The sequence below is a fragment of the Galeopterus variegatus genome, unplaced genomic scaffold, assembly GCF_000696425.1.
Source record: "Galeopterus variegatus unplaced genomic scaffold, G_variegatus-3.0.2 Scaffold5846, whole genome shotgun sequence".
Taxonomy (NCBI): Eukaryota; Metazoa; Chordata; class Mammalia; order Dermoptera; family Cynocephalidae; genus Galeopterus; species Galeopterus variegatus.
In genome coordinates this window covers 127384-137126 of record NW_007731957.1, presented here as the reverse complement: position 1 = coordinate 137126, position 9743 = coordinate 127384, and the positions used below count along the sequence as shown (strand labels likewise).

General features: G+C 35.4%; 1 protein-coding gene across 2 annotated transcripts in view; it reads right to left on the bottom strand.

Annotated features, from left to right (window-relative positions):
• The window catches only part of MAEL (maelstrom spermatogenic transposon silencer), a 12510-nt gene extending 2775 nt beyond the window's left edge, over nt 1-9735 (bottom strand). Inside the window, exons 1-5 of one of the 2 annotated variants that reach the window (XM_008590105.1) lie at nt 9402-9735; nt 9061-9153; nt 7695-7794; nt 6157-6309; nt 5596-5637 (exon numbers count right to left, since the gene is read on the bottom strand). In XM_008590105.1, coding sequence (XP_008588327.1) covers nt 5596-5637; nt 6157-6309; nt 7695-7794; nt 9061-9153; nt 9402-9533 — 520 coding nt within the window. In that variant the 5' untranslated portion in view covers nt 9534-9735. The remainder of the gene's footprint in view (nt 1-5595; nt 5638-6156; nt 6310-7694; nt 7795-9060; nt 9154-9401) is intronic. The other variant, XM_008590106.1, reaches the window with a different exon arrangement.
• Between the last annotated feature and the right edge of the window lie 8 nt (nt 9736-9743).

Below are 9743 nucleotides of genomic sequence, written 5' to 3'. Positions count from 1 at the left end.
AAAAAAAAAAAAAAAAAAAAAAAAAAAAAAAAGTTGGTAGAAAATGGAAGTACAAGATAATACAAAAATCTTTCCATGAAGTTTCTGAAGTACCCTCATATAAAAGAAGAGACAATTGAGAATCATGGAAGTTAGAAGATAATAAAGTGAGGACTCAAACCCAAGTTTAAATGACCAAGCCCCCAGTGTTTCCAATATTCCCATGTTGCCTTTCATGAGTGTTTTATTAACAAAGCTGGATAACTTAATAGTAATGACTGCTTTTTGAAAGGTTGTATAATGATTTCTACTTCCAGGGGGGAAAAAAATGGACCAAGTAATTCAGACCAACCCTCCCACAAAAAATAAAAAGGCTTAAGGATATTAACAGCATACACAGCATTAAGGAATTATTGGGTTAAGATGCAAGAGAAGACAGAAACCCAGAGATGAGACTAGCTTTTGGGGGAGTTCTTCCCCTGGGTCATTTGCCAATTCCAGAAGCAGCAGCCCAATGTGCTTTTGACAGCTTTTGGAGCCTGGCTTTCTATGCCCCCAGGTGTCTGAAAGATGCAAACATAAATGCTCTCTGGAGGCAGGCAACATCATTATAAGCCTCAAATTACTCTGAGATCATTTTTTCAAATACTCTATATAAATAATTAGGTACACAAATAAAACAAGAATGAGAACCAAACCAAAGTTGATAGAAAAAGACCCACAGGTAATTCAGATACCAAAGTTAATTAGACATGGATTTTTAAATGCTCATGTTTGTATTTGAGGAGATTAAATTATGAATTTTAACATAAAATTGGAAACTATAACAAGGATGTTCAACAAGTAGTTCAACTTCTGATAATGACAGACAAGGGAAAAGCTCAACAAATGAAACACCTGCTTGACAGGACTGTAGAGATAAAAATGCAGTGAGAACTATAGGCACAAAATCTTGAGGAAAAAAAAAAATCCTGGAGAGCTGAATCTGATATTTGAGTTTTTTTCTCCCCAGAGGCATTAACAAACTATGGAAGAAAAGATTTAGAGGCTGAGAAAGAGTTTTAACAGACCTAGGGCTAGTAAGAATTAAAAATATTATTTCAGTATTACTTGTGCAAATAAAAATAAGAAAATTCCATTGTCTTCTGGCTTCCATTACTCATGCTGTGAAGTTACATGTAAATTTTTTCTAGTGAGGGTCAACTAGAAATAGACTGACCCTCATTAGGTCTGAAGCCCAATTCTGAATTGCCTCCATATCTCTGAAATTGCGTTAAAGCAATCTGAGATGGCTACTGACTCAGCTTTCTGCCAAAAGCAATCATCAATCTTCTTTGGAGAGGAATAACACATTTTCACATATACTGTTAAGTACTCAACTAAAATTAACGAGACATATGAAGAGATCCGATAACTTGGACATCCAGATACCCAACAGACGATAAGAACAGCCCCAAAAGAAGATCACTATAATAGGATTATCACACATAAGACTTTAACTAGGCTCATTATGTTCAGGGAAATAAAAAATACTAATAATTTCTGCAGAACCATAAGAACCAAATGTAAATTCAAAAACTGAAAACATATTCCCCAACCCATTTTATGATGGCAAAACAACCTTGCTAACAAAATTAGAAAAGGTTAATCTCAGTTTTTAATATAAATGCACAAATCCTAAAGGAAAATAGTAGCAAACAAACTTAGTAATTTATTTAAGAGATATTGTGACAATGTCAGGTTGGTTCCTAGAATGCAAGGTTGGTTTAACATTAATAAATCACCATATGAAAAAAGACACAAATCACTTGAAATGCAGAAAGAGCATTCATTAAACACTTGTAACTGATAACTTCCTAGCCAAAGTGGAAGTAGAAGGAAACTTCTTTATCCTGATAAAGACTGCATACCCAAAAATAAGAAAAAAAAAAAAAAAAGAAAAAAGAAACCTACAGCAAACAGCATGCTCACTAGTGAAACATTAGAAACCAGAAATTCTAGTCACCATACTAAGGCAAAACAAATTTTAAAAATTTTAAGATATGTAGATTAGAAAAAATAAGTAGTTTCGCAGATATGACAATACAAATTTTAAAAATTTTAAGATATGTAGATTAGAAAAAATAAGTAGTTTCGCAGATATGACTATATAAATAATTTGTTGAAAACTCAGTTTAACAATGAGTGAGATAAAACCAAAATATAAAAGTAAACCATTAGAAAATATAATTTCAAGAGATATCACTTACAATAGGAGCAAAAATCAGCATGATAAACTATAAACTTAAAAGATCATTAGGATCATTATGAAGACAATTGTAAAACATTATTGAAAAACATCACAGACCTACAAAATAAGAAGGTAGGCCTACATTCAAGATGGAAAGACTCAATATCACGAAGACACTAGTTTTCTCCAAAATGATCTAAAAATTTAAAGGAGATTTCCATCTACATCCCAACAAAGCTTTTTGTGAAACATGGAAAACTGATTCTAAATTGTGTATGGAAAAACAAAGCCATGATATCAAAAGGTAGCCATGATATTCCGAAAAAACAATGTCAGGGGAGTTATCTAACTAAAAATATTATTAAACTATTGTGTTTAAGAAAATGATATTGACACAAAAAACCAAGTAGACCAATAGAACAAAGAACAAAAAGAGCCACACAAATAGAAACATGATATGACTCAGCTAGCACTGCATATGGGAGAACAGATTATTCAATAAATGGTGCTGAGAAAAAAATGAAACTGAAAAAAATGAACGACATAGGAAAAAAATGAAACTGAACCTTATACCATACATAAATCAATTCCGGGTAGAAAAAGGACTTGGGTACAAAAAAATAAAACTATAATTTTTGGAATAAAACAGTCATTCATGACCTTCAAGTTGAGAATAATTCTTAAGCAAGATATAAAAACCCACAAAAGATAAAAGGCTGATACATTTGCTAAATTAAAAATAAACACATCTGTTCATCAAAAGACACCATAAAAAATACAAGGCAAAAAGTAAAAACAGGTATCTGCACACACACAAAATCAATAAGCAGACAAGATATAAACGTCCACAAACCAGTAAAAAAATAAACAATGCAACAGAAAAATGGATAAAAGATATCAAGTTAAACAAATACAGGTACAGAAATATATACACAATATGTTAATTATATGTTAAGTAAATAAAAGTTCAAACAAAAAAAATTAAACATTATTTAAATAAGTATGTACGTACATGTGGTAAAAGTATTCAGAAAAGAAATGATTAACACAAAATTCAGAATAGTGGTTCCCTTATAAAGAGAGGGGGACACATCAGGGAGAAATATAGAGACCTTCAGTTGTACTGGCAATGTGCTATATTTTTCAGCTGACTGGTGGGTGTCATTGCTGATCACTAATATTCTTTCTATCTAAAATGAATGTTACAGTCTTTTTTTGTGTGTATGAGTTTCATCTGAAAAGTTGATGGGCCTTTTGTATAGGAAGCTGAGAGCAGTTTTCAAAGTTTTGCTTGTTTTAAAGCAGAACTTCCCTGAAGAAAATCATTAACTAGTAAAATAGATGGAAGTATAGCTCCTCTAGTTGAAGTGGAGAAGAGAAGCCAAGACCTTTTACCTCCACCCTCATACAGAATCTGAAGCACCTCTTCAGAGGAACAGAATTGGGGGAGGTGGGAGGAGGTAATCACTGGACTCCATGCGGACATTCCTTCCAATCCTGAAATTCTAATATGCTAAACTACAATGCCCATGAAGCATTCACTTGATGCCACTTACAGATACTTCATAAAAGATCAGACAGCACAGAAGCATCTGAAAGATCTTAGCTACTACTCAAATTGACCACATCCACATGTAAATACACTCCAGTGTGTTATTGTATGAAACATGGTCTTCAAATCAGCTCGATTACATTAGCACAGGCATTTAAAGTTATTATGTTGACGCAGCTATCACTCTAATAGTCATTTATCTTATTTAACTGGAACATTTCCCAGGGTTATCAAATTGGCAATTTAAGACATGTTTAAATTGGTGAGCTCCAAACATGTTAAGTTTCCTTGAAAGAGAAACATTGTGCTCAGTTTCAATTATTTTGAATAATAAACTAAGAAAACATTCCTAGAATCTTTAATTTTTTTTTTTAAAGAGCCATACTTTCTGTTAATCTGGTTAGTTTGAAAAAGTTGCAAAAATAAGCTTTTAAAAATAGTCTTTTTAAAAAAGGATTTATCAGAATCAAAGAAATCAAAGCAAAGAAACAGTAAGACAGTGACACTCTCACAAATGAGTGTCTGGCACATAGTAGGAATTCCAATGCATTCAATACGTGAACAAACCAGAAACAGAGCTTAAGTAAAAATGTGAAAATTAACTCACTAGCTAAGTTTCTATTAATAGCTTTTTACTACTATCTACTTAGTTCAATAACCTCAGACAATGTAGTGCTTGGGGAGATAAGGTATGTTCACACTTCAAAGCAACTAAGAATTTTTCTTTTATATTGTATTATTTTTTTTTACAATATAATTCCAAATTATATAAGGGGACCTATTAAAAAGTTCCCCCTTAAACTCCTTATTTCACAGCCCACAGTCCTGATTCCAGACAAATAAAAAATGGATTAGTATATATTTTTCGCTAAGACTGGAAAAAATTTAAAATACGTAACCAAAAATGAGTCCAAAAATATTCTCACTTATAAAGAACAGTGTTGTAAGTATTAAAGTACAGCTGCTTGTTATGGCAGATTTGAAGTTTCTAATTTTAAACACTTCTACAGACTAGTTGTCCACATTTTAAACAAAAAAATACTTTAGATACAGGAATCATTAAATGGTCTCCAAACAATGAAACTTTCGAATATAAATTAAAAAAAAACAAAACCTGGTACCATGATTTTCATTCTAGTCAAACAGGAAACTGCTTAAAACCCAGTTTCTAGAAAAGACTTCGAGAGCTTAGGTATATATACTCATGCCCTTTAGTTGCAAAATACTTGTTTTCCTCATCTAAAAAAGTCAGAGCTGTTTTGTCTGTTTACTGCTATTAGCTTTCAAGCACTGACTTTTTATTTATTTATTTTTTTGAAATTTTATTTATTTATTTATTTAGTCAATATACAATGTGGTTGATTATTATGACCCATCACCGAAACCTCAAGCACTGACTTTTTTAAAAAAAACTTTTTGAATGGACATCCCTGTAAATGGTTCTAAATCTAGATAATCTGAGACCTCTTAAAAGACTTTGCTAAATACCTGGCCACTAAAAGCAGCTGACCTTGAGGCCAAAAGACATCTCTTAAAAGACTTTGCTAAATACCTGGCCACTAAAAGCAGCTGACCTTGAGGCCAAAAGACCAAACCATGCAGAAAACCAAACCACAATCCCCTGAAAAGAAAAGAGAAATTATACACTAAGTCTATGAAAGTTTTAAAGTTTTTAAAGATCACAGACACCATCCACCAAATCTATAACGATTGGCCAACAATAACATAAGATTATTCTTCCCCCAACTCACATTTTATGTGTTAATGGAATAAGTCTTAACCAGGTATACATATATTCAATTCCTATGTTCTACTCCATTTCCTTTATACTTACTTGCGGCCTGACAATGAAACCGAAACCCTCGTGGAATTTCACCTATAACATAAAATATTTTGTTGAGAGACGCAGGAATCTGGAAGTTCTCTAGTTGTGCTACAATAACATTCCATAAGATAACCAAGTCATAACATAGATAATTTTTATTATGTGAAGATACAAAAGATTAAACCTCCATTGTGGTTTTCTTTTTTAAAATCAAAAGTATGACGACTATCAAAAAATTTTGGTATGTTGTCTAAGCTACTTTTAAAAGCAAGTTACACCTTACAGAGAAGGAAAGGCTAGACAAAGAAAGCTTGTACCAAAGGAGTTTTAGGCAGGGGTCCACGAACAGGCCTTAGGGAGTCATGAGGCCTTTGACGCAGCAAGGTGTATATGTATTTCTTAGAGGGAAAAAATTCTCCAAATTTTAACTTTTTAATATTTTACAACCATATGAAAAAAAGCTATTTGACTTGTCCAGAGCAGCAATAGTCACAAATACTATTATCAAATGAAGTTAAGATAAAAAATATGCACTTTAAAATCTAGCATTTATTTTAACTGGCTACTTACCAGGATTTATAAAACTGTGGAAATCTGCCATAATACCTTCTTGAAGAGAATATTTAACACAGCCAATTTCACAAGGGAGGAAATGCTGTTCACAATGAGGTAGCTCGCCATGGCTAAAAATGTCCACAAAATAAAAAACACCTCCAAAGAGAGCTAAAAAAAAATTAAAAAATAATAAAACAAAACGAACAAATGAGTGCCTCATATTTACCCCCTCCACAAGTGACTCTTTACTTCAAGGAGAAAAACAAATTTTAGAACCATTTTCTTTGTATTCCTATATTTTTAAATGAGCTGGAAAAGAGAAAACTTAGCTGTACCAGAAAAATCAAAATTTTTATAATTACACTTATCAAGGACTCCAGTAGTAAACACTCTTGGCATGAAGCAAGAAACTATTTAAACTTGCAACCAGCTCTACGTAATTCAGCTATATGGAATGATATAAGAAAAGTTGTGACTTATATCCAACAAATACAAAGGTTTGGGAAATAAAGCTAAGCAGAATCAGTGCAGAAAAATTAATATAAACAATGGACAATTTTTACCTTTTTAATTTTTCCAATACAAACAAGAACACCTATAAATTCACTAAAGAAAGAAATAAATGTGAGAATGTGTGAAGTGTTATTTATCAGGATTGGCCACATATAAGACTATTAAAAGTTTATTAGTGTTCAACAAAGGCAGAACATAATTAATAAAAACAGCCCGAAGGAACAGCAAGGACCTTTATTAGCTATGTTCTCTTCTAAGCTAGCTCAATAATTCATCTTTACTTTTCCTCTACCCACCCCCAGGATATTTTTAAAATTTTATTTTTAATTGACAAATAATAATTATATATTTATGGGTGACAATGCAGTTTTTATGTATGTATACATTACAGAATGATTAAATCAATTTAACATCTCTCACTTCACATACTTATTTTCTATGGTGCAAACATTTAAAATCTCTTTTAATTTTGAAACATACCTTATTATTAACTATTGTCACCATGCTATACAACAGATCTCAAAAACTTATTCTTCCTGTCTACCTTTATAACAAGTGTATATAAGTGTTGAGGTATAAACAAGTCTAAGAAGCATATATGACATAAGAAGAAGTAGAAACCAAGAGACCAGATTTTTGCCATAAAGAAAAAAAAAGACTCTCCAGTATTATTTCAACAAATGCTAATTACCTGATCTTTCATAACTTTGGTGGCATAATACTTAAACATGTGTGGTCAGTACTTCAAAATGGAGGATCAAAATGGACAGAAAATATTTTTACTGATCGATATAGTGTTTTGAGCATCCAAATTTATCTAAGCAGGGCCGACCCGTGGCTCACTCGGTAGAGTGCGGTGCTGATATCACCAAGGCCAGGGGTTCGGATCCTATATAGGGATGGCCGGTTCGCTCACTGGCTGAGTGTGGTGCTGACAACACCAAGCCGAGGGTTGAGACCCCCTTACTGGTCATCTTTAAAAAAACGAACAAAGAAAAAACACAAATTTATCTAAGCAAAGTATTTCAGTATTACTCTACCTTGATCACTTTTTAGAGACAAACTTGACATATCTGGGGGTGAAACATTCTGCTCTGGTACAAGCATGCCAGGCCTCCTCAGTGGTGTGGAAACAGGTTTCTGAAGAGGAAGAGAATGATTGACCGCATACTTAAACTCTTGCTGGGCACTTTAAATCATATAATTAAATTCAGCAAAACAGTTATTTCAGTAACTTCTCAAGGGCAACAAAACCAATGAATAAATAAATGCTTGTCAATAAAATCAACACCTAAAGGCAGACAACAGAAAAATCTATAAACACTCTGAATCAGGTGAGTGGTAAATAACCAACTCAACTACTACTGAAAGCCATTTGCCCACTACTGATTATCTAAGCTAATCTTCCTGAGCCACCTACTATGTGCCAGGCCTGTGGCCAAAAGAACGCCATTAGCCAAAGTACTCTGATATTCTGTTTGCTTCTCACTTAAAGTAAAAACCAGATCATGTTGACTTCAAGTCTCACATGAGGTATTTCAAGTCTCACATGAAGTATACACATAACATAGCCTAAGTTTGGGGGGAAAATGTCTTTTAAGAAATTACAGTAAGAAGAAAAATCAAGGCTCGCAAGTATAACTAAAGCACAAATCCAACTGACTAGCGCTTCCACTCAAACATAAATACACAAAGATCTTTCAAACCTAAAGCAAGCATAACTCTCTTGAATTTCAATCCAATGTTGGTAACTTAAGAATGGAATTTTACTATGTAAGAATGAAGAGAACACGGAGGAGGAGAAAAACCCCAATTACCTTGCACTTTCCTGATGCAAATTAGCAAGAAAACAAGTTTTATTTAGTACTTTAACATTCTACTACCCAGAAATTTACCCAAATAAAATTTATTCAACTCTTTCACTGTAAGCCATACAAACACTCACCAGCATCTCCAAGTCTTGTTATTCCAATATTTTAAATGCAGCAACTGGCTCGGTTCCAGATGCCTTTTTAAGAGATAAGTCCAGACTACTTTTAAGCATCCAAAGAAAGACTTTTCGATCATAAAAGATCCGAACGGGACATTCAGAGGTCATCTAGTACGACCCTTAAATACTAACTCCCATTCCTGATCAAGGTTATTTTCTAAAGGTTTCCTACCAATGTGTGCTTTAGTTACGGGGTCTGTTGGTTTTTTAACAGGCATTCCGACACCAGGAAAACAAAACAAAACAAAATGAAAAACCAACACACACACAAAACAAACAAACCAACCAACCTCTTCTTGGCTCTAACCCAAATCCCCAGGTAGTCCACCCCTGACATTCACCCATTCACTCATCCAGCACTTACTGAACGTGCCTATGTGCCAGGCAGGTGGTTGCTCTTCTCTAGCTAACTTTACCTGTTTCTCTGAAGGCCCGGAGTCCTTTCCCTGGACGGCCCTCCACTCTCGAGCCATTTCTGTGTATTTCTCCTTTTCTTCCTCCCTCAGGAGCTTTGGGAGATTAAAGGAGGAGACAAGAGAAGCAGCGGTGAGAACCAGGTGCCCCGGACCCCGCAGATAGATGCCTCGGCATTACAGGGAGGCGGCTCCTGCGTCGGTTTTCCCAGGGCCAAGTACAGGGGCCTCACTCTCCCTCCTGTCGGGGCCAAGCGGTCACTGAGCTCCTCGAGGCCTGTCGCCCTACCACTTGCCCAACTGCCCTGCCCGGCTCGGCCCGACTCACCCCACTCCTGCCTTACCGCCCAGTCTGCGGAGCAATAGGGCATGGCATCAGCTATGCGAGCCACGGGCAGGCCTCGCCGCCGTAGCTCAGGGATCTTCTCTCGCACGAAGAAGTAGTAGGCATTACGGCTGGCCCTGCGGTTCGGCATGGTGAGCGTTGCCAGGCTTCGACGTGAGCCTGAGCCTGCACAAGCCGCCGGCCCCCTCACTGGACTCTCGCCCTTAGTAACCGAGGTGAGCGCCTGCGCGCTCAGGCTCGCAGCTCTCGGCCAATCAGGGCGTGACGCGCAGCCGCATTGGCCTCGCTGGGGGAAAACCAGACTGAGACGGGAAGATTCCACCTCGTGCGCTCGCGGGGG